Source organism: Cololabis saira, chromosome 7, assembly GCF_033807715.1.
Source record: "Cololabis saira isolate AMF1-May2022 chromosome 7, fColSai1.1, whole genome shotgun sequence".
Classification (NCBI taxonomy): Eukaryota; Metazoa; Chordata; class Actinopteri; order Beloniformes; family Belonidae; genus Cololabis; species Cololabis saira.
Window position 1 is genome coordinate 26,169,789 of NC_084593.1, and position 26,503 is coordinate 26,196,291.

At 38.6% G+C, this 26,503-nt stretch overlaps 2 protein-coding genes across 12 annotated transcripts in view; both read left to right on the plus strand.

The window, feature by feature from the left end:
* LOC133446991 (protocadherin alpha-C2-like) overlaps positions 1-26,503 on the plus strand; it is a 204,805-nt gene that overhangs the window by 25,590 nt on the left and 152,712 nt on the right. For 2 of the 11 annotated variants that reach the window (XM_061725273.1, XM_061725293.1), the window contains exon 1: positions 3,480-5,833. The exons of 5 other annotated variants lie outside the window; for them this stretch is intronic. In XM_061725273.1, coding sequence (XP_061581257.1) covers positions 3,506-5,833 — 2,328 coding nt within the window. In that variant the 5' untranslated portion in view covers positions 3,480-3,505. Of the gene's footprint in view, positions 1-3,479; positions 5,834-14,491; positions 17,003-17,650; positions 20,097-23,954; positions 26,429-26,503 lie in introns of those variants that run through there. 4 more of the 11 variants (XM_061725265.1, XM_061725275.1, XM_061725274.1 and 1 more) reach the window with 3 other exon arrangements.
* On the plus strand, positions 20,892-23,246 carry LOC133447721 (protocadherin alpha-8-like). The gene has a single exon (XM_061726450.1). It carries the CDS (start codon positions 20,892-20,894, stop codon positions 23,244-23,246), a length of 2,355 nt encoding a protein of 784 aa, XP_061582434.1.

The following is a 26,503-nucleotide window of genomic DNA, read 5'->3' on the forward strand; positions in this document are numbered from 1 at the left end:
CGATAACCGTCCAATATTTTCCCAGGAGATGTACGAAGTTACAATATTAGAAAACGTCCCTCTTGGCACTACTATATTTAAAATGAATGCGACTGATCCCGATGAAGACTCGTACGGAGAAATCGAATACAGCCTTGGAAAAACACTCAAGCGTAAAGTCTATAATACATTTGTACTGGACAAATTAACAGGTGAAATCAAAGTAAAAGGAGCAGTGGACTACGAAGAAAATGACGTGTATAAACTCCAAGTGGAAGCGTCCGATAAAGGGAGCCCTCCACTCACTGGTGAGTGCAGAGTCGTTATAAATATAAAAGATGTAAACGACAATCCCCCTGAAATAGAAATCACATCACTCTCAGATACGGTGTCTGAAGACTCAAAAGTTGGCACTGTTGTTTCACTACTTAGTGTGACGGACAAAGATTCGGGGGTTAATGGCAAAATAATAACAACAATAATGTCAGAAGGACCTTTTGAATTAAAACCGTCATATAAGGAAAACATATATTCAGTTGTAACCAAACAGTTACTGGATCGAGAGGAAGTATCTCATTATGAAATAACAGTAAAAGCCTCCGACTGTGGTGAGCCTTCCTTATCAAGTTTCAAAACTTTCACGATTTTGGTATCAGATGTAAATGACAACAGTCCACATTTCTCCCAAAGTCCATTGCAATTGTATCTGTCTGAAAATAATGTCGCTGGACTGCCAGTTTTCTCTGTAAGCGCAACGGACAGAGATTTGAATGAAAATGCAGCGATTTCATATCATATTGTGAGAGAAGGACGTAGGACGGATATACTATCTTTCCTAAACATTAATTCAGAAAATGGAGAAATATCAGCGCTGAAAAGTTTCGACTTTGAAACTCTGAAAACTTTCCAGTTCCAAGTTGTTGCCACAGATTCTGGATCTCCGTCACTCAGCAGCAACGTCACAGTGAACGTGTTCATTCTGGACCAGAACGATAACGCTCCAGTCATCCTGTATCCAGTCAGCTCCAACGGTTCTGCTGAAGGTGTGGAGGAGATTCCCCGCAACGTGAACGCAGGACACTTGGTGACTAAAGTCAGAGCCTATGACGCTGATATAGGATATAACGGCTGGTTGCTGTTTTCACTGCAGGAAGTTAAGGACCACAGTCTGTTTGGTTTGGACCGCTACACAGGACAGATCAGAACACTCCGCTCATTCACAGAGACAGATGAGGCTGAACAGAAACTGGTCATACTGGTCAAAGACAATGGGAACGTTTCTCTCTCAGCAACAGCTACTGTGATTGTCAAACTTGTGGAGCCCAAAGAAGCTTTTGCAGCTTCTGATGTTAAAAGTCCAGCAAAAGATGATGGAGATAATAATGTGACCTTTTACCTGATGATCACTTTGGGATCAGTTTCAGTTCTTTTTCTCATCAGCATCATCGTGCTGATTGCAATGCAGTGCTCAAAATCCACAGAGTATACATCTAAATACTTACAGGAGACTAATTATGATGGAACACTGTGTCACAGCATCCAGTACAGATCTGGAGATAAACGGTACATGTTAGTTGGACCCAGAATGAGTATTGGATCTACTATAATTTCTGGCAGCAATGCGAACACGCTAGTGCTACCTGACAGGAGAAGTCAAGCTGTGGAGGTAAGACTTTGCAATGCTTTCATTTAAATAGTTTATGGTTTCTTGAGTGAAAATGGTTTTGGATACAGAGCAGTGTGTTGCTGATACAAAATGCATAACTTAAAAATTGTCTCCTTGGGTCATATAACTGGAATGAACATGAGATTGACTCCATTCACATTTCTTTTCTTTTTTTTTAGTTTGTTTAAAAAGTTTGAAATGAAGAAAGAAGGAATGTATTTGATAGATAGACATCCCCACAATTATTTGGGGATCTTCTTAATACTTCATCAAGACTAGTGGTCCAGTTGCAAGTGCTCATCCAGTCTTGTGATGGACTACTGCCAAGATACCACATTACTTTTTACTCCCTGGCCCTGAAACTGAGAGGTGAAAGGTTTTGTGAACATTATTCTTCTCAAAATATCAGCCTAGTATTATAACGAAAACAGATGTATACATTATATTAACCCTTCAAGCGACACAGTTTAGTGGTGGAAGCGTTCCCTTAGTAGCCTAGATAAAGTAAAAAGTAACTCTTTATATTGACATCAATAGGCTTAACTCGGCTTTACAAAATAGCTTTACAAAATAGCTTTGTTTCTCTCTTTTTGTGAACTGTGTGGTCCAAGTTTTGATACACTTTGTATTGTTTTATTTACACTGAAAGTAGCAATAATTTCACACAATTTACAAAATATACAGTTTTTCTGTCATTTCTGATCAGAAAAACAAGCCAAGTGGATTTCAACCTTCTGCGTTTTTTTAGCCTGCCGACTGTAGTTAGGAAGTAAAATAATAATTATAAAAAATCATTCCTATTCCAAAAGTCCTAAGTACTTTTTACTCGGGTGTGTTTATATAGGTCGTAGAACAGGTTAGAAAAAAACAACATTTTCATCAAATTGCCTAATTCGTACTGAAAAAAAGACATGAGACACTATATTACCCATTTTTATAGCCTTTATACTTTAAAATACTTAACTGAAAAAACAGCCTATGGGTTTATAGTATTGTCTGCATGTTGTGATATAAAAATAGAAAGCTTATACTGTACATGTATGCACTGCTTTTCATATAATGCTATAACTATAATTTGATGTAAACAACCATTGTACTACATGCATGTTGTACTGGGCATATGAAATTCATTTTTAAGCATTTAATTATTATTGAATTTCAGAAGACATGCTTTGGATAAATTATGACAAGTGATAATTAAAGGGACTAACAGATCTCCCTAATGGCTAAACAGATCTCCACTGGTCAAAACAAGCTCAGGACTTTGTAATAATTAGAGCTGATGTGAACAGCATATAATAAGATGAATCTGTACAAGTGCAATATATATATATATATATATATATATATATATATATATATATATATATATATATATATATATATATATATATATATATATATATATATATATATATATATATATATATATATATATATATATATATGTGTGTGTGTGTGTGTGTGTGTGTATTTCATTTGAAAAGAGAAGTAAGCAAGTGACTAAATTATATAAAATATAGAATATGTGTAAAATATGTTCATGTTCGAAATCCAATTATGTTTGGTTGCATTGTTGAAGATATTCATGTGGTGCAGTTCAACTTCAATAATTGCCTCTGGGTGTCAGTACTACAACGTTGGAAAACCTTCAGCAGCACCGACCCTCCTCTTTCAAGGCTTTTGTTTCCGTCTGAACCTGGGGTAACGGTGTTATAGAAACCAGAAAGCTACACTATGGTTGGACGTTTCGTCAGTATGCCGTATTCAGGAGGTTTCTCATAAAACATAATTGTGGAATTACGGAGATCCTCTTTGTTTTGGTGGATGGAAATGGAGACTACTACAAAGACTGGAAGGATGAGCTGCTTCTGGTGCGCTATTCATGTGGTCTTGCATCTGCTTTTAGGGAAACAGGCCCTTGCTCAGATACGTTTCTCGGTTCCTGAGGAGGTTAAAGAAGGAACTGTTGTCGGCAATGTTGCGAAGGATTTGGGGCTAGACATCGGCTCTTTGACTGGTCGTCGATTTCGAGTTGTTTCTGGAACTAAGGAAGCTTTCTTTGATGTAAACCAAGACAATGGAGCTCTGTATGTGCGCAAGAAAATCGACAGAGAGGAGCTATGCAAAGGGAGTGGGCAGTGTGTGATGGAGCTGAAAGTTCTAGTTGAAAATCCGTTGGAAATGCACTATGTTACCGTGGAAATAACTGATGTGAATGATCACTCGCCTAGCTTTCCAGAAAAAGAACAGACATTTGATATAGGTGAGCATTTGCTGCCAGGAAAGCGATTCCAGCTGCATGCTGCTCGAGATCCTGACGCTGGAAAAAATTCAATTCGTACCTACATGTTAACATCAAATGATCACTTCGAAATAGATATTCGGCCGAACGATGACGATAAAATACCATTTTTAGTGTTGAAGAAATCACTAGACAGAGAGCAAAAACACAAACACTCGCTACTGGTAACAGCAGTAGATGGAGGTAAACCACCGAGATCAGGCACTCTAAATGTTTCAATAACTGTTCTAGACACGAACGATAACCGTCCAATATTTTCCCAGGAGATGTACGAAGTTACAATATTAGAAAACGTCCCTCTTGGTACTACAATATTTAAAATGAATGCGACTGATCCAGATGAAGACTCAAGCGGAGAAATTGAATACAGCCTTGGAAAAACTCTAAAGCGTGAAGTCTATGATATTTTCGATTTGGACAAATTAACAGGTGAAATCAAAGTAAAAGGAGCAGTGGACTACGAGGACACTAACATTTATAAACTAGATGTGGAAGCATCCGATAAAGGGAGCCCTCCGCTCACTGGTGAGTGCAGAGTCGTTATAAATATAAAAGATGTAAACGACAATCCCCCTGAAATAGAAATCACATCACTGTCAGATACAGTGTCTGAAGACTCAAAAGTTGGCACTGTTGTTTCACTACTTAGTGTGACGGACAAAGATTCTGGGGTTAATGGCAAAATAATAACAACAATAATGTCAGAAGGACCTTTTGAATTAAAACCGTCTTATAAGGAAAACATATATTCAGTTGTAACCAAACAGTTACTGGATCGAGAGGAAGTATCTCATTATGAAATAACAGTAAAAGCCTCCGACTCTGGTGAGCCTTCCTTATCAAGTTTCAAAACATTCACAATTTTTGTATCAGATGTAAATGACAACAGTCCACATTTCTCCCAAAGTCCAATACAATTTTATCTGTCTGAGAATAATGTCGCTGGACTGCCAGTTTTCTCTGTAAGGGCAACGGACAGAGATTTGAATGAAAATGCGGCTATTTCATATCATATTGTGAGAGAAGGAAGTAGGACGGATATACTGTCTTTCCTAAATATTAATTCAGATAATGGACAAATATCCGCGTTGAAAAGTTTCGACTTTGAAACTCTGAAAACTTTCCAGTTCCAAGTTGTTGCCACAGATTCTGGATCTCCGTCACTCAGCAGCAACGTCACAGTGAACGTGTTCATTCTGGACCAGAACGATAACGCTCCAGTCATCCTGTATCCAGTCAGCTCCAACGGTTCTGCTGAAGGTGTGGAGGAGATTCCCCGCAACGTGAACGCAGGACACTTGGTGACTAAAGTCAGAGCCTATGACGCTGATATAGGATATAACGGCTGGTTGCTGTTTTCACTGCAGGAAGTTAAGGACCACAGTCTGTTTGGTTTGGACCGCTACACAGGACAGATCAGAACACTCCGCTCATTCACAGAGACAGACGAGGCTGAACAGAAACTAATCATATTGGTCAAAGACAATGGGAACGTTTCTCTCTCAGCAACAGCTACTGTGATTGTCAAACCTGTGGAGCCCAAAGAGGCTTTTGCAGCTTCTGATGTTAAAAGCGCAACTAAAGATGTCGAGGACGATAATGTGACTTTTTATCTGATGATCACTTTGGGATCAGTTTCAGTTCTTTTTCTCATCAGTATCATCGTGCTGATTGCAATGCAGTGCTCAAAATCCACAGAGTATACTTCTAAATATCTACAAGAGGCTAACTATGATGGAACACTGTGTCACAGCATCCAGTACAGATCTGGAGACAAACGGTACATGTTAGTTGGACCCAGAATGAGTATTGGATCTACTATAGTTTCTGGCAGCAATGCGAACACGCTAGTGCTACCTGACAGGAGAAGTCAAGCTGTGGAGGTAAGACTTTACAATGCTTTCATTTAAATATGTTATTGTTTCTTGAGTTTAAATGGTTTTGGATGCAGAGCAGTGTGTTGCTGATACAAAATGCATAACTTAAAAATTAGCTCCTTGGGTCATATAAGTGGAATGAACATGAGATTGACTCCATTCACATTTCTTTTCTTTTTTTTTAGTTTGTTCAAAATGTTCGAAATGAAGAAAGAAGAAATGTATTTGATAGATAGACATCCTCACAATATTTCTGGGATCTTCTTAATACTAAACCAAGACTAGTGGTCCAGTTGCAAGTGCTCATCCAGTCTTGTGATTGACTAATGCCAAGACACCACATTCCTTTTTACTTACTGGCCTTGAACCTGAGAGTTGAAAGGTTTCGTGAACATTATTTTTCTCAAAATCTCAGTCAACGATTATAACGAAAACCGATGTATACATTATATTAACCCTTCAAGCGACACAGTTTAGTGGTAGAGGCCTTCCCTTAGTAGCATAGATAAAGTTAAAGGTAACTCTTTATATTTAAATTTTTTAGGCTTTACTCGGCTTTACAAAATAGCTTTAAAAAATACCTTTTTTTCCCTCTCTTTGTGAATTCTGTGGTCCAAGTTTTGATAATTTTTTTTATGGCTTTATTTACACTGAAAGTAGCAATAATTGCACACAATTTACAAAATACACAGTTTTTCTGTCATTTTTGATCAGAACAAAAAGCCATGTGAACTTCAAAGTTCTGTGTTTTTCAGCCTGCCAACAATAGTAAGTAAGTTAAATAATGATTTTTAAAAATCATTCCAATTTCCAAAGTCCTGAGTACTTTTTGCTCAGGTGTGTATACATAGATGGTAGAATGAGGAAGATAAAAACAAAAATTTTAATCAAATTGCCTACTTCATACTGAAAAAAGGTCACGAGACACTATGTTTCACATTTTTATAGCCTTTATACTTTCTAATACATAAAACAGCGCGTGGATTAACAGTATTGCCTGCATGTTTCAATATAAAAATAGAAAGCGTATACTGTACATACATGTATACACTGCTTTTAATGTAATTCTGTAATTATAATTTCATGTAAACAACAATTGGACAACATGTATGTTGAACTGGACAGTATGGAATTAAATTTGAAGCATTTAATTATGACGAGAGGACATGTTGTGGATAAATTATGACAAGTGATAATTGAAGGGACAAACAAATCTCCCTAATGGCTAAACAGATCTCCTCTGGTCAAAACATGCTCAGGACTTTGTAATAATTAGAGCTGATTTGAACAGCTTATAATAAGATTCATCTATAAAATTGCAATATATATATATATATATATATATATATATATATATATATATATATATATATATATAGGCTATACACTGTATATTTCATTTGAAAAGGAAAGTAAGTAAGTGAATTAATCATATAGAATATAGAATATCTATAAAATCTGTTCATGTTCGAAATCCAATTATGTTTGGTTGAATGGTTGAAGATATTCAACGTCAATAATTTCCTCTGGGTGTCAGTACTACAACGTTGGAAAACCTTCAGCAGCACCGACCCTCCTCTTTCAAGGCTTTTGTTTCCGTCTGAACTGGGGGAACGGTGTTATAGAAACCAGAAAACGACACTATGGTTGGACGTTTCGTCAGTATGCCGTATTCAGGAGGCTTCTCATAAAACATAATTGTGGAATTACGGGGATCCCGTTTGTTTTGGTGGATGGAAATGGAGACTACTACAAAGACTGGAAGGATGAGCTGCTTCTGGTGCGCTATTCATGTGGTCTTGCATCTGCTTTTAGGGAAACAGGCCCTCGCTCAGATACGGTACTCGGTTCCTGAGGAGGTTAAAGAAGGAACTGTTGTCGGCAATGTTGCAAAGGATTTGGGGCTAGACATCGGCTCTTTGACTGATCGTCGATTTCGAGTTGTTTCTGGAACTAAGGAAGCTTTCTTTGATGTAAACCAAGACAATGGAGCTCTGTATGTGCGCAAAAAAATCGACAGAGAGGAGCTATGTCAAGGAAGTGGGCAGTGTGTGATGGAATTGAAAGTTCTAGTTGAAAATCCGTTGGAAATGCACTATGTGACCGTGGAAATTACTGATGTGAATGATCACTCGCCTAGCTTTCCAGAAAAAGAACAGACATTTGATATAGGTGAGAATACGCTGCCAGGAAAGCGATTCCAGTTACATGCTGCTCGAGATCCTGACGCTGGAATATATTCAATTCGTACCTACATGCTAACATCAAATGATCACTTCGAAATAGATATCCGTTCGAGCGATGACGAAAAAATACCATTTTTAGTGTTGAAGAAGTCACTAGACAGAGAGCAAAAACAGAAACACTCACTACTGGTAACAGCAGTAGATGGAGGTAAACCACCACGATCAGGCACTCTAAATGTTTCAATAACTGTTCTTGACACGAACGATAACCGTCCAATATTTTCCCAGGAGATGTACGAAGTTACAATATTAGAAAACGTCCCTCTTGGCACTAAAATATTTAAAATGAATGCGACTGATCCAGATGAAGACTCAAACGGAGAAATTGAATACAGCCTTGGAAAAACCGTAAAGCGTAAAGTTTATGATATTTTCGATTTGGACAAATTAACAGGTGAAATCAAAGTAAAAGGAGCAGTGGACTACGAGGACACTGACGTTTATAAACTCGATGTGGAAGCGACCGATAAAGGGAGCCCTCCACTCACTGGTGAGTGCAGAGTCGTTATAAATATAAAAGATGTAAACGACAATCCCCCTGAAATAGAAATCACATCATTGTCAGATACCGTGTCTGAAGACTCAAAAGTTGGCACTGTTGTTTCACTGCTTAGTGTGACGGACAAAGATTCGGGGGTTAATGGCAAAATAATAACAACAATAATGTCAGAAGGACCTTTTGAATTAAAACCGTCTTATAAGGAAAACATATATTCAGTTGTAACCAAACAGTTACTGGATCGAGAGGAAGTATCTCATTATGAAATAACAGTAAAAGCCTCCGACTGTGGTGAGCCTTCCTTATCCAGTTTCAAAACTTTTACGATTTTCGTATCAGATGTAAATGACAACAGTCCACATTTCTCCCAAAGTCCATTACAATTGTATCTGTCTGAGAATAATGTCGCTGGACTGCCAGTTTTCTCTGTAAGCGCAACGGACAGAGATTTGAATGAAAATGCAGCTATTTCATATCATATTGTGAGAGAAGGAAGTAGGACGGATATACTGTCTTTCCTAAACATTAATTCAGATAATGGACAAATATCCGCGTTGAAAAGTTTCGACTTTGAAACTCTGAAAACTTTCAGGTTCCAAGTTGTTGCCACAGATTCTGGATCTCCGTCACTCAGCAGCAACGTCACAGTGAACGTGTTCATTCTGGACCAGAACGATAACGCTCCAGTCATCCTGTATCCAGTCAGCTCCAACGGTTCTGCTGAAGGTGTGGAGGAGATTCCCCGCAACGTGAACGCAGGACACTTGGTGACTAAAGTCAGAGCCTATGACGCTGATATAGGATATAACGGCTGGTTGCTTTTTTCACTGCAGGAAGTTAAGGACCACAGTCTGTTTGGTTTGGACCGCTACACAGGACAGATCAGAACACTCCGCTCATTCACAGAGACAGACGAGGCTGAACAGAAACTGGTCATACTGGTCAAAGACAATGGGAACGTTTCTCTCTCAGCAACAGCTACTGTGATTGTCAAACTTGTGGAGCCCAAAGAAGCTTTTGCAGCTTCTGACGTTAAAAGTCCAGCAAAAGACGTTGAGGATAATAACGTGACTTTTTACCTGATGATCACTTTGGGATCAGTTTCTGTTCTTTTTCTCATCAGTATCATCGTGCTGATTGCAATGCAGTGCTCAAAATCCCCAGAATATACATCTAAATATTTACAAGAGACTAACTATGATGGGACACTGTGTCACAGCATCCAGTACAGATCTGGAGATAAACGATACATGTTAGTTGGACCCAGGATGAGTATTGGATCTACTATAGTTCCTGGCAGTCACGCAAATACTCTTGTGTTACCTGACAGGAGGGGAGCATTTGAAGAGGTAAGGCTTCTTTAATGAACATTTTATCTTGGTTTTTTTGTACCCAACACTGATTGATTAATTAATTAAATGAATTACCTCTCCACTCTTGCTGTGTCAGAGAAGGGGGGAGAGAAGGAGTTTGCTTGGGATAAGACTAAAAAATGTCCACATCAACATGTTCAATTCATGTTGAATTAGCAGATTATGCTGCATTCTCTAAATACCATTTCTATAACACATACCTACAAAGAAATGGATGCCCCTTGTTTTACTTTTAGCTTAGAACTATGTGAGACTATCTTGTTTTTCATCCTGATAGTCATTTCTGAACTTAGGGTTTACATGAATAAAAATATATTAAACAATATAATTTTCAGATTTACATCTTTTAGTTGTGTGTGATGAGAAATTACTTTTCTTTCCCCCAAAAGATTCTTACAATTAAATCTCCTGATAAACCCTATGTACATTTTCATTTAATGAATTTGCATACATTTTGCTTTTTGGTTTACTTTATGGTAGACTTTATGCCAGTGGTGTTCAACCCTGGTCCTCGAGATCTACTGTCCTGCATGTTTTAGATGCTACCCTGCTTCAGCACACCGTGATACAAGGAGCTGTGTCAACAACAGAACTGTCCAGACCTTGATAACAAGCTAATGATGACCGTTAATTAGAATCAGGTGTGCTGAGGGGAAACATCCAAAACATGCGGGACAGTAGATCTTGAAGACGTTGGTGAGCACTTCTTTATGCAATTTGTGATGTAAACTGAGCAACTTTAAATAAAAAAAAAATCCCTTTCAAAAATTATATAAAATCTAAAATAAAAAGATGAAAACAGGCTTATTGTGTATTAAAAAGAAAATTAACGTTGTATACATTCATGCAGAGACTAACTTTTAGGTATTTTTATGATTTTGAAGAAACCATCAGATTTTAAAATGTGTCTTTAAAAAGACGTATCAATCTCGGAAAATTATGTCAAAATGACAAGAGACTAAATATGTTGCTTGCATGTTACTAAAGTAAGTCATCTTGACTGTTTCCATAACAGAAATGGCAGTAAATTAATCTAATAAAACTTTTAATTTTCTTGAAGAAATTTTAAATTGTAGAATATGTAAGTGTTAACTAAACATTTCTAAGGAGCTTTAATTGTTTTTAAATAAAATACAAATTCTCGGAATACTGATCTTCCTGATTTTATGTTTCATAAGCAAATGTATAAAACATAGAATGTGTAAATACAATTCAAATAGTAGGCTATGTCCTCTTGGTGTCACTGCAACATAAAGAGCGGAAATACAGTAGACGTGGTCCCTCCCTTGACTAAGCTATTGTTTGACACTTCAGAGCAGAGGAAACCATATTATCAGGAGCAGAATGGGACCGTATTTTGAACAGATCTAGAAATTACATCTTTCACAAAAAGAGAGGCGTTTTGTGTGTGAATGGAAAAGAATGGAGAGGGAAGCACGATTGCGATCCAAGGATCACTGCTGGTTCTCTTATTGTTTGACTCTGGTGCTGATTTTCGGGAGGCAGACTGTGGCTGAATTGAGGTACTCAGTTCCGGAGGAGGTGAAACAAGGAACTGTTGTGGGAAATGTTGCCAAGGATCTTGGTCTGGATAAGACCTCTTTGACTGATCGACGATTCCGTGTTGTGTCTGGATCTAATGACCCCTTTTTCGAGGTAAATTCAGATAGTGGCGTCTTGAAGGTTAGTAAAAAGATTGACCGAGAGGAGCTATGTCATGGTAGTGGCGCATGCCTTATGGAGCTAAAAATCCTTGTTGAAAATCCATTGGAAATGCACCATGTAGCTGTAGAAATAACTGATGTTAATGATCACGCCCCCGATTTTTCGGAAAATGAACAAACGTTTGAAATAGCAGAACATTCAACTCCAGGAACACGATTTCAGTTACATGCTGCCAGTGATCCTGATGCTGGAATAAACACTATCCGCACGTACACGTTAGCGGCAAATGACCATTTTGACATAGATGTAAGCCAAAGCTACGAGGAAAAGGTACCTTTTTTAGTGTTAAAGAAATCCTTAGACAGAGAAAAAAATAGCAAACATCGACTACATGTAACAGCAGTTGATGGAGGTAAACCTCCAAAATCAGGGACACTCAATGTTTCTATTATTGTCCTTGATATTAATGACAACCGGCCAATATTTAGTGAAGAAATATACACAGTTGAAATACAAGAAAACGCCTCCATTGGCACAACTGTTACCAAATTGACTGCGGTGGATCCAGATGAAGGGACTAATGGGGAGATAGAATACAATTTTAGCAAAACATTAGCACGTCAAGTTTACGACACATTTCATTTAAATAGTGTAAGTGGACAAATTACATTGAAAAAAGCGCTGGATTTCGAAAATTCTGATAATTATAAAATAGACGTCCAAGCATCTGACAAGGGGCAGCCACCACTGACAGGCAGGTGTAGATTAATCATAAAGATAAAAGACGTCAATGACAACGCACCGGAAATAGAAGTCACGTCTTTGTCAAACACTGTGTCAGAAGATTCAAAGCCTGGCACAGTTGTTTCACTCATCAGCGTAACGGATAAAGACTCAGGTGTCAATGGAAAAATAATTTTACACATAACTGATGATGTGCCTTTTGATCTGAAGCCCTCTTATAAAGAGAATATTTATTCAATTGTTACCAAAGACTTTTTGGATAGAGAGAATATCGCAGATTATGAAATAACAATAAAAGCGTCAGATGGTGGTGAACCTCCCTTGTTTAGATTTAAAACTCTTAACATTCGGCTCACAGATGTAAATGACAACAGTCCACAGTTTTCACAAAACCCATTATACTTTTATCTGGTAGAAAACAACATCGCTGGAGCGTCTATATTCTCAGTAAGCGCAAAAGACAATGACATGAATGAAAACGCAGCGATTACGTATCAACTTATCAGAGATAATGACTTAACAGCTTTTCTAAATGTGAACTCGGAAAATGGACAAATATCAGCGCTGAAAAGTTTCGACTTTGAAACTCTGAAAACTTTCCAGTTCCAAGTTGTTGCCACAGATTCTGGATCTCCGTCACTCAGCAGCAACGTCACAGTGAACGTGTTCATTCTGGACCAGAACGATAACGCTCCAGTCATCCTGTATCCAGTCAGCTCCAACGGTTCTGCTGAAGGTGTGGAGGAGATTCCCCGCAACGTGAACGCAGGACACTTGGTGACTAAAGTCAGAGCCTATGACGCTGATATAGGATATAACGGCTGGTTGCTGTTTTCACTGCAGGAAGTTAAGGACCACAGTCTGTTTGGTTTGGACCGCTACACAGGACAGATCAGAACACTCCGCTCATTCACAGAGACAGACGAGGCTGAACATAAACTGGTCATATTGGTCAAAGACAACGGGAACGTTTCTCTCTCAGCAACAGCTACTGTGATTGTCAAACTTGTGGAGCCCAAAGAAGCTTTTGCAGCTTCTGATGTTAAAAGTGCAACAAAAGATGAAGAAGATAATAACGTGACTTTTTACCTGATGATCACGTTGGGATCAGTATCAGTTCTGTTTCTCATCAGTATCATCGTGCTGATTGCAATGCAGTGCTCAAAATCCACGAACTATGCTTCTAAATATCAACCAGAGATTAATTATGACGGGACACTGTGTCACAGCATCCAGTACAGATCTGGAGACAAACGATACATGTTAGTGGGACCTAGAATGAGTATTGGATCTACTATAGTCCCGGGAAGCAATGCCAACACCCTGGTATTACCTGACAGGAGACTAGCATCTGAGGAGGTAAGCCTATTTTTATTTAAGCTTCATTCAGAAAGATATTACGGTTGCAATATAAATTGTACTGGGACACAGAAACACACACGCACGTGCACACACACTTTGTGGAGTGAGTTTTATGGAGTAACCTGACTGAAGTCCCTTTCCATTGTACTTAAGTCTGATTGTTGTTTTTATAAAGTTTTTATAAAGTGACATATATATATATATATATATATATATATATATATATATATATATATATATATATATATATATATATATATATATATATATATATACTAATTCGGACTAAAAAAATGCTTCCTGATGAAACAGCCGACTGTCAATAACATACTTAGATCCACAACCCAGTCCTCTCTCTCTGAAATATACAATCATTCACAAAGCTCTCCGAATAAATTCCATGAATTTTGGATTTATGGAGTATCATGAGAAACTCCCTTTGCCAGTTACCGTAATAATGTATACTAACAAAGGCAATAGTTCCAAAAGCAGATATGGCACCAACACATGCCTCGACTTAGTTTGGGTGCAACTGTGACTTAATATATATAGATCATCATTTTTGACACAATTGTGCAGTAGTTGAATTTGAACTGAATCCGAGTTAACTCTTCAATCGACATTAATAATCACACGTGGTTTAAAATGATGGGATGCACCATCAAATTATTTCACAAGGTGGCAGTACCCTGTTAGTATAACGCCTGGAAGCATCTCAGCTGGTTTCCAGCACAAGTCCACACCTACTCTGTTCAGTATGAGTACACAGCATTTAGCTGGCAATCTTGGACTAAGCGAATTGGGACTGTTTTGTATTTTTTAATTACATTCCTGGGAGATTTTCAACATTTCTTCTGGTGATGGAAATACAATCTTAAGGGATTGAAAAGTAATGGAAGAGTTTGGACCCATACTTACACCTCACAAAATGAAACAAAGGAGACGGGATTCGTGGCGACAGCGACCAGCGGTGCCCGGTGTTTTGCTTTTGTTCTTATTTGTCGAAGCAGCATCGGCGCAACTGAAATATACCATATCAGAAGAACTCAGAGAAGAGACTTTTGTTGGGAATATAGCAAAGGATTTGGGAATAGACTTGACCATAATGAGGCAGAGAGGGTTTCGTATTATGCCTACCTCTGCTGAACCTCTCTTTAAGGTAAATGAGAATGACGGAGCCCTTTATTCTACCCATCAAATAGACCGAGAGCAAGTATGTAAAGATAGCAGTGTTTGTTTGATTAGGCTCAAGGCCGTTCTTGAAAACCCGCTAGAAATACATTATGTCACGGTAGAGATAACGGATTTAAACGACCACTCTCCTAAATTTCCAGAAAAAACTAAGATACTCGAGATCTCAGAGTCTGCATTGCCGGGGACGCAATATCAGTTACAAAATGCCTTCGACCCCGATGGTGGTATTAACTCAGTCCAACAGTACAAAATCAATCAAAATGATCACTTTCGTTTAGAGATTAAAGATCGCGGAAGAGATCGTAAAACTCCAATTTTACAGTTACAGAGACAGCTAGACAGAGAAACCAAAAGTCGACATAATTTAGTGTTGACTGCTATTGATGGCGGCACTCCCCCAAAGACAGGTACACTTGAGATATACGTTGATGTTCTTGATGTTAATGACAATATGCCAGTGTTCACTAAGGACACATATTCAGCTATACTACAAGAAAATTCTCCGATTGGCACAACAGTCATCCAAGTTAATGCAACAGATATGGATGACGGCCCTAACGGAGAAGTGGAGTATTTCTTTGGCAGTGATGTAAAGGACACAATTCGAGAGCGTTTTGATATCAAAGCTGATACTGGGGAGATAATCGTGAAAGGCCATATAGACTTTGAGGAACAAGACAGCTATGACATTGATATACAGGCCTCTGATAAGGGAATCATTCCATTTAGAACTTATAAAAGTGTAATAGTCCAAATTGGAGATATAAACGACAATCCTCCTGACATAGAAGTGACATCTCTGTCAAGTTACATTTCTGAGGATTCCAGGCCAGGAACAACTGTAGCGCTTCTCAGCATTACAGATTTAGATTCTGGCATGAATGGCAAAATAATCAGCCATGTAGCTGAAAACAGCCCTTTTACACTAACTCCATCAATTCAAGATAACATGTTTGCTGTAGTAACTAAGTCACTTTTGGACAGAGAGGAACAGTCACGATATGATGTTAAAATAATAGCTAAGGATGCAGGTGAGCCATCATTATCATCTGAAAAGACGATAAGCGTCGAAGTTTCGGATACAAATGATAATAGCCCCGTATTTTTAGTGAGACCCTACACGTTCTACATCACTGAAAATAATCCCCCAGGAGCGTCTGTGTTTTCTGTACGAGCGTCGGATCGTGATGAAGGCGATAATGCGGTAATTTCCTACCATATTGTCAGGAATGTAGGTCACAAAGATAAAATGGCATCATTTCTTAATATTAATTCAGAAAATGGAGATATTGTGGCGCTGAAAAGTTTCGACTTTGAAACTCTGAAAACTTTCCAGTTCCGAGTTGTTGCCACAGATTCTGGATCTCCGTCACTCAGCAGCAACGTCACAGTGAACGTGTTCATTCTGGACCAGAACGATAACGCTCCAGTCATCCTGTATCCAGTCAGCTCCAACGGTTCTGCTGAAGGTGTGGAGGAGATTCCCCGCAACGTGAACGCAGGACACTTGGTGACTAAAGTCAGAGCCTATGACGCTGATATAGGATATAACGGCTGGTTGCTGTTTTCACTGCAGGAAGTTAAGGACCACAGTCTGTTTGGTTTGGACCGCTACACAGGACAGATCAGAACACTCCGCTCATTCACAGAGACAGACGAGGCTGAACAGAAACTGGTCATACTGGTCAAAGACAATGGGAACGTTTCTCTCTCAGCAACAGCTACTGTGATTGTCAAACTTGTGGAGCCCAAAGAAGCTTTTGCAGCTTCTGATGTTAAAAGTGCATCAAAAGATGATGACGATAACAACGTGACTTTTTACCTGATGATCACTTTGGGATCAGTTTCAGTTCTTTTTCTTATCAGTATCATCGTGCTGATTGCAATGCAGTGCTCAAAATCCACAGACTATACTTCTAAATATCTACAAGAGACTGACTATGATGGAACACTGTGTCACAGCATCCAGTACAGATCTGGAGACAAACGGTACATGTTAGTTGGACCCAGAATGAGTATTGGATCTACTATAGTTCCCGGCAGCCACGCAAATACTCTAGTGCTACCTGACAGAAGACATACGTCTGGAGAGGTAAGGTCTTGCACTAACTTAAATAAATAAAAAAAAAATAATAATAATATATTGTTGGTAGAATATATGTTCACAGAATTTTAAAGTGAGTTTTAGGTATGTAGGTTTAGTGTTTGATTCTGATATTTTTGTCGTTACTTCTAATGGACTTACAGGAAAGACACATCCCAGTTTTAGAATTGCTATAGTCTACATAGGATAATGCTTTTGAAAGGTGTGGTCTTGACGCTGTTAACCTTTTCATCACATTTTATGAGTGTGTAGGACATTGTCGGACCTTTCATGTTGAACTTTAACTTATATAATTGATTTATTTTTAAACAGTATTAAAAAAAGAAAATCCTACAATACAAATATACACAGTCATTTTTGTAGATGCATAAATTATGTGATCTATCATCATCAGTGTGGAAATTAATACATTCTGCAAATTTTGTAATTTAGTTAAACTGTAGCTCAATAATAGAAAACTGCAACTTGTGCAAATCACGATTTCAGCACTTGGTGTCAGTGAAATCCAGGAATTCCTTGCATCAGGGAGGATGTCACGTGATGAACAATAGTGAAGCTGGTAAAGCACTTGCATTTTTCTTGAACGATAAAGGCGTGTTTAAGGCAGCTGATAGCAAGTGATAGCTTCTACAAAAAGCTGGTCTTCTAATGTTTCACACCATACGCCACTGACTGGATTTCAAATGAGGGCAGATTGATGGACTATCTTCAATCTTTTGTCATGGAACAAAGAAGACGCAAAGCATGGATGGGACCGCGGTTTTGGCTTTCTGTCGTCACTGTTTTGAACGTTTTATGCAGTCGAGTTTATGCACAGATCAGATATTCAATATCTGAAGAGGTTGGAGATGGAACTGTCGTTGGAAATATAGCAAAGGATTTGGGACTGGATAAGAGTGCTCTGAAAGAGAGGGGATATCGCGTCGTAGCAGGTTCCGGCGATCCCCTGTTTGAGGTGAATCAAAACGATGGTATCCTGTATTTGAAGAGGAATATAGACAGAGAGGAAGTGTGCGAACGGATAAATCCGTGTTTGATCAACCTGAAAACCGTGCTAGAAAACCCACTAGAAATACATTATGTGTCTGTAGAAATAGTAGACATAAATGATCATTCGCCCGTATTTCCAGAGAAAGAGAAAAGGCTTGAAATTTCCGAGTCGGCTCTACCAGGAGCAAGGTTTCAGTTACAGGCTGCGCGAGACCCTGATGTCGGCCAGTTCTCCATTCAGCAATATAGACTCAGCCATAACGAATATTTCAGGGTAGAAGTCAAAGATAGAGGCAAAGACGGTAAGGTTCCATTTTTAGTTCTGCTAAAACAGTTAGATAGAGAAACAGCTGCGAAGCACAGATTGCGTCTTACAGCTGTAGATGGGGGGAAACCGGCGAAATCAGGGGACATAGAAATAATTGTAGATGTGCTTGATGTTAATGATAATTCTCCACTTTTCACCAACGAAATATATTCTACCACAGTCAAAGAAAACGTTCCAGTTGGTACAGTAGTAATCCAGGTAAATGCAACAGATTTGGACATTGGACTAAATGGTGAAATTGTATATTCATTTGGAAACGAAGTCAATTTAAGAATAAAAGAGCTTTTCAGTATAGATGAAAACACTGGTGAAGTTACAATAAGAGGTCCAATAGATTTCGAGAAAAGTACAAGTTATGAAATTGACATACAGGCATCTGATAAAGGACCAGTTCCTCTAACTAGTGACAAAAGTGTAATTATAAATATTCTTGATGTAAATGATAATTCACCTGAGATAGAAGTGACGTCATTTTCTACCTTTGTAAAAGAGGACTCAAAGATTGGAACTACGGTTGCCCTTATTAGTGTTAGAGATTTAGACTCTGGAATGAACGGCAAAGTAATTTGCTCAATCAAACAAGAGGTTCCTTTTACTTTAACTCCGTCATTACAAGAAAACATGTACGCTGTTGTAAGCAAGTCGCAGCTGGACAGGGAAACAATTCCTCAATATGACGTCACTATTATTGCAAAAGACACAGGCGATCCCTCGTTTTCAACTGAAAAGACCATAAGTGTTGTCGTGTCAGATGTAAATGACAACTTGCCGGAGTTTTCATCAAGCCCCTACACTTTCTATGTCACTGAAAATAACAGCCCTGGAGAATTTATATTTTCCGTAAAAGCTTATGATCGTGACGATAGTGATAATGCTCTCATTTCTTACCATATTTTGAGAAATGCAAATAGAGACAATACGTTGTCCTCATTTCTAAACATAAATTCGGAAAATGGAGAAATCGTGGCGCTGAAAAGTTTCGACTTTGAAACTCTTAAAACTTTCCAGTTCCAAGTTGTTGCCACAGATTCTGGATCTCCGTCACTCAGCAGCAACGTCACAGTGAATGTGTTCATTCTGGACCAGAACGATAACGCTCCAGTCATCCTGTATCCAGTCAGCTCCAACGGTTCTGCTGAAGGTGTGGAGGAGATTCCCCGCAACGTGAACGCAGGACACTTGGTGACTAAAGTCAGAGCCTATGACGCTGATATAGGATATAACGGCTGGTTGCTGTTTTCACTGCAGGAAGTTAAGGACCACAGTCTGTTTGGTTTGGACCGCTACACAGGACAGATCAGAACACTCCGCTCATTCACAGAGACAGACGAGGCTGAACAGAAACTGGTCATACTGGTCAAAGACAATGGGAACGTTTCTCTCTCAGCAACAGCTACTGTGATTGTCAAACTTGTGGAGCCCAAAGAAGCTTTTGCAGCTTCTGACGTTAAAAGTCCAGCGAAAGATGATGACGATAACAATGTGACTTTTTACCTGATGATCACTTTGGGATCAGTTTCAGTTCTTTTTCTCATCAGTATCATCGTGCTGATTGCAATGCAGTGCTCGAAATCTACAGACTACACGTCTAAATATTTACAAGAGACTAACTATGATGGAACACTGTGTCACAGCATCCAGTACAGATCTGGAGACAAACGATACATGTTAGTTGGACCCAGAATGAGTATTGGATCTACTATAGTTCCTGGCAGCCACGCAAACACGCTAGTGCTACCTGACAGGAGACATACGTCTGGAGAGGTAAGGATAGTCTTGCAGTAATTTAAAAAACTATATATATATATATATATATATATATATATATATATATATATATATATATATATATATATATATATATATATAATGTGTGTATGTATGCAGGTTTATTCATATTCAGTGTTTTATTCTGATATTTTTGTCGTCACTTCTAATGGACTTACACAGGAAAGACACATCCCAGTTTTACAATAGCTATAGTCGACGTGGGATAATGATTTTGAAAGGTGTGGTCTTGACGCTGTTATACTTTTCCTCACATTTTATGAGTGTGTAGGACATTGTTTTACATTTCATGTTGAACTTTAACTTATACAATTGATTTCTATTTAAACATTATACAAAAAAGAAAATCCTACAATACAAATATACACAGTCAATTTTGTAGATGCATAAATTATGTGATCTATCATCATCAGTGTAGGAATTAATCAATTCTGCAAATTTTGTAATTTAGTTAAACTGTAGTTCAATATGTAATGGAAAACTGCAACTTCTGCAAATCACGATTTCAGCGCTTGGTGTCAGTGAAATCCAGGGATTCCTTGCATCAGGGAGGATGTCACGTGATGAGCAATAGTGAAGCTGGTAAAGCACTTGCATTTTTCTTGAACGATAAAGGCGTGTTTAAGGCAGCTGAAAGCAAGTGATAGCTTCTACAAAAATCTGATCTTCTAATGTTTCACACCATACGCCACTGACTGGATTTCAAATGAGGGCAGATTGATGGACTATCTTCACTCTTTTGTCATGGAACAAAGAAGACGCAACGCAGGGATGGGACCGCGGTTTTGGCTTTTTGTGGTTGCTGTTTTGAACGTTTTATGCAGTCGAGTTTTTGCACAGATCAGATATTCAATATCTGAAGAGCTTGGAGATGGAACTGTCGTTGGGAATATAGCAAAGGATTTGGGACTGGATAAGAGTGCTCTGAAAGAGAGAGGATATCGCGTCGTAGCAGGTTCCGGCGATCCCCTGTTTGAGGTGAATCAAAACGATGGTATCCTGTATTTGAAGAGGAATATAGACAGAGAGGAAGTGTGCGAACAGATAAATCCGTGTTTGATCAACTTGAAAACCGTTCTAGAAAACCCACTAGAAATACATTATGTGTCTGTAGAAATAGTAGACATAAATGATCATTCGCCCGTATTTCCAGAGAAAGAGAAAAGGCTTGAAATTTCCGAGTCGGCTCTACCAGGAGCAAGGTTTCAGTTACAGGCTGCGCGAGACCCTGATGTCGGCCAGTTCTCCATTCAGCAATATAGACTCAGCCATAACCAATATTTCAGGGTAGAAGTCAAAGATAGAGGCGAAGACCGTAAGGTTCCATTTTTAGTTCTGCTAAAACAGTTAGATAGAGAAACAGCTGCGAAGCACAGACTGCGTCTTACAGCTGTAGATGGGGGGAAACCTGCGAAATCAGGGGACATAGAAATAATTGTAGATGTGCTTGATATTAATGATAATTCCCCACTTTTCACCAACGAATTATATTCCACCACAGTCAAAGAAAACGTTCCAGTTGGTACAGTAGTAATCCAGGTAAATGCAACAGATTTGGACGCCGGCCAAAATGGTGAAATTGTATATGCATTTGGAAACGAAGTCGATTTAAGAATAAAGGAGCTTTTCAGTATAGATGAAAACACTGGTGAAGTTACAATAAGAGGTCCGATAGATTTCGAGAAAAGTAAAAGTTTTGAAATTGACATACAGGCATCTGATAAAGGACCAGCTCCTCTAACCAGTGACAGAAGTGTAATTATAAATATTCTTGATGTTAATGACAATTCACCTGAGATAGAAGTGACGTCATTTTCTACCTCTATAAAGGAGGACTCAAAGATTGGAACTACGGTTGCCCTTATTAGTGTTAGAGATTTAGACTCTGGAATGAACGGCAAAGTCATTTGCTCAATCAAACAAGATGTTCCTTTTACTTTATCTCCGTCATTACAAGAAAACATGTACGCTGTTGTAAGCAAGTCGCAGCTGGACAGGGAAACAATTCCTCAATATGACGTCACTATTATCGCAAAAGACACAGGCGATCCCTCGTTTTCAACTGAAAAGACCATAAGTGTTGTCGTATCAGATGTAAATGACAACTTGCCGGAGTTTTCATCAAGCCCCTACACTTTCTATGTCACTGAAAATAACAGCCCTGGAGAATTTATATTTTCAGTAAAAGCTTATGATCGTGACGATAGTGATAATGCTCTCATTTCATACCATATTTTGAGAAATGCAAATGGAGATAATAAGTTGTCCTCATTTCTTAACATAAATACGGAAACAGGAGACATCGTGGCGCTGAAAAGTTTCGACTTTGAAACTCTGAAAACTTTCCAGTTCCAAGTTGTTGCCACAGATTCTGGATCTCCGTCACTCAGCAGCAACGTCACAGTGAACGTGTTCATTCTGGACCAGAACGATAACGCTCCAGTCATCCTGTATCCAGTCAGCTCCAACGGTTCTGCTGAAGGTGTGGAGGAGATTCCCCGCAACGTGAACGCAGGACACTTGGTGACTAAAGTCAGAGCCTATGACGCTGATATAGGATATAACGGCTGGTTGCTGTTTTCACTGCAGAAAGTTAAGGACCACAGTCTGTTTGGTTTGGACCGCTACACAGGACAGATCAGAACACTCCGCTCATTCACAGAGACAGACGAGGCTGAACATAAACTGGTCATACTGGTCAAAGACAATGGGAACGTTTCTCTCTCAGCAACAGTTACTGTGATTGTCAAACTTGTGGAGCCAAAAGAAGCTTTTGCAGCTTCTGATGTTAAAAGTCCAGCGAAAGATGATGAAGATAATAACGTGACTTTTTACCTGATGATCACTTTGGGATCAGTTTCAGTTCTTTTTCTCATCAGTATCATCGTGCTGATTGCAATGCAATGCTCGAAATCTACAGACTACACGTCTAAATATTTACAAGAGACTAACTATGATGGAACACTGTGTCACAGCATCCAGTACAGATCTGGAGACAAACGATACATGTTAGTTGGACCCAGAATGAGCATTGGATCTACTATAGTTCCTGGCAGCCACGCAAACACGCTAGTGCTACCTGACAGGAGACATGCGTCTGGAGAGGTAAGGATAGTCTTGCAGTAACTTAAAAAAATTATATATATATATATATATATATATATATATATATATATATATATATATATATATATATATATATATATATATATATATATATATATATATATATATATATATATATATAATTGTATATGTATATACAATTATAATATATAATTGTATATTTATATATATAAATGTATATATGTAGTATTATTCATATTCAGTGCTTTATTCTGATATTTTTGTCGTCACTTCTAATGGACTTACAGGAAAGACACATCCCAGTTTTACAATAGTTGTAGGGTAATGATTTTGAAAGGTGTGGTCTTTACGCTGCTAAACTTTTCATCACATTTTACGAGTGTGTAGGACATTGTCGGACCTTTCATGTTGAACTTTAACTTATACAATTGATTTCTTTTTAAACATTGTACAAAAAAGAAAATCCTACAATACAAATATACACAGTCAATTTTGTAGATGCATAAATTATGTGATCTATCATCATCAGTGTAGGAATTAATCAATTCTGCAAATTTTGTAATTTAGGTAAACTGTAGTTCAATAGGTAATGGAAAACTGCAACTTGTGCAAATCACGATTTCAGCGCTTGGTGTCAGTGAAATCCAGGGATTCCTTGCACCAGGGAGGATGTCACGTGATGAGCAATAGTGAAGCTGTTAAAGCACTTGCATTTTTCTTGAACGATAAATGCGTGTTTAAGGCAGCTGATAGCAAGTGATAGCTTCTACAAAAATCTGATCTTCTAATGTTTCACACCATACCTCACTGACTGGATTTCAAATGAGGGCAGATTGATGGACTATCTTCACTCTTTTGTCATGGAACAAAGAAGACGCAAAGCATGGATGGGACCGCGGTTTTGGCTTTCTGTGGTTGCTGTTTTGAACGTTTTATGCAGTCGAGTTTTTGCACAGATCAGATATTCAATATCTGAAGAGCTTGGAGATGGAACTGTCGTTGGGAATATAGCAAAGGATTTGGGACTGGATAAGAGTGCTCTGAAAGAGAGAGGATATCGCGTCGTAGCAGGTTCCGGCGATCCCCTGTTTGAGGTGAATCAAAACGATGGTATCCTGTATTTGAAGAGGAATATAGACAGAGAGGAAGTGTGCGAACAGATAAATCCGTGTTTGATCAACCTGAAAACCGTGCTAGAAAACCCACTAGAAATACATTATGTGTCTGTAGAAATAGTAGACATAAATGATCATTCGCCCGTATTTCCAGAGAAAGAGAAACGGCTTGAAATTTTCGAGTCGGCTCTACCAGGAGCAAGGTTTCAGTTACAGGCTGCGCGAGACCCTGATGTCGGCCAGTTCTCCATTCAGCAATATAGACTCAGCCATAACGAATATTTCAGGGTAGAAGTCAAAGATAGAGGCAAAGACGGTAAGGTTCCATTTTTAGTTCTGCTAAAACAGTTAGATAGAGAAACCGCTGCGAAGCACAGACTGCGTCTTACAGCTGTAGATGGGGGGAAACCGGCGAAATCAGGGGACATACAAATAATTGTAGATGTGCTTGATATTAATGATAATTCCCCACTTTTCACCAACGAATTATATTCTACCACAGTAAAAGAAAACGTTCCAGTTGGTACAGTAGTAATCCAGGTAAATGCAACAGATTTGGACGTCGGACTAAATGGTGAAATTGTATATTCATTTGGAAACGAAGTCAATTTAAGAATAAAAGAGCTTTTCACTATAGATGAAAACACTGGTGAAGTTACAATAAGAGGTCCGATAGATTTCGAGAAAAGTAAAAGTTATGAAATTGACATACAGGCATCTGATAAAGGTCATGTTCCACTAACTAGTGACAAAAGTGTAATTATAAATATTCTTGATGTTAATGACAATTCACCTGAGATAGAAGTGACGTCATTTTCTACCTCTATAAAGGAGGACTCAAAGATTGGAACTACGGTTGCCCTTATTAGTGTTAGAGATTTAGACTCTGGAATGAACGGCAAAGTCATTTGCTCAATCAAACAAGAGGTTCCTTTTACTTTATCTCCGTCATTACAAGAAAACATGTACGCTGTTGTAAGCAAGTCGCAGCTGGACAGGGAAACAATTCCTCAATATGACGTCACTATTATCGCAAAAGACACAGGCGATCCCTCGTTTTCAACTGAAAAGACCATAAGTGTTGTCGTGTCAGATGTAAATGACAACTTGCCGGAGTTTTCATCCAGCCCCTACACTTTCTATGTCACTGAAAATAACAGCCCTGGAGAATTTATATTTTCAGTAAAAGCTTATGATCGTGACGATAGTGATAACGCTCTCATTTCATACAATATTTTGAGAAATGCAAATAGAGATAATAAGTTGTCATCATTTCTTAACATAAATACGGAAAGAGGAGACATTGTGGCACTGAAAAGTTTCGACTTTGAAACTCTGAAAACTTTCCAGTTCCAAGTTGTTGCCACAGATTCTGGATCTCCGTCACTCAGCAGCAACGTCACAGTGAACGTGTTCATTCTGGACCAGAACGATAACGCTCCAGTCATCCTGTATCCAGTCAGCTCCAACGGTTCTGCTGAAGGTGTGGAGGAGATTCCCCGCAACGTGAACGCAGGACACTTGGTGACTAAAGTCAGAGCCTATGACGCTGATATAGGATATAACGGCTGGTTGCTGTTTTCACTGCAGGAAGTTAAGGACCACAGTCTGTTTGGTTTGGACCGCTACACAGGACAGATCAGAACACTCCGCTCATTCACCGAGACAGACGAGGCTGAACATAAACTAGTCATACTGGTCAAAGACAATGGGAACGTTTCTCTCTCAGCAACAGCTACTGTGATTGTCAAACTTGTGGAGCCCAAAGAAGCTTTTGCAGCTTCTGATGTTAAAAGTCCAGCAAAAGATGATGAAGATAATAATGTGACCTTCTACCTGATGATCACTTTGGGATCAGTTTCAGTTCTTTTTCTCATCAGTATCATCGTGCTGATTGCAATGCAGTGTTCAAAATCTCCAGAATATACTTCTAAATATCTACAAGAGGCTAACTATGATGGAACATTGTGTCACAGCATCCAGTACAGATCTGGAGATAAACGATACATGTTAGTTGGACCCAGAATGAGTATTGGATCTACTATAGTTCCTGGCAGCCATGGAAACACACTTGTGCTACCTGACAGGAGGCATACTCTAGAAGAGGTAAGGTTAACTTGTAACCATTTAACAATTCTCAGCTGAATAGCACACTGTCACATTATCTTTAATATTCCCATT

What these genes read in the sequence shown, in the direction of transcription:
- LOC133447721 (XM_061726450.1), top strand. Translation starts at nt 20,892, where the DNA reads ATGGGACCGCGGTTTTGGCTTTTTGTGGTTGCTGTTTTGAACGTTTTA.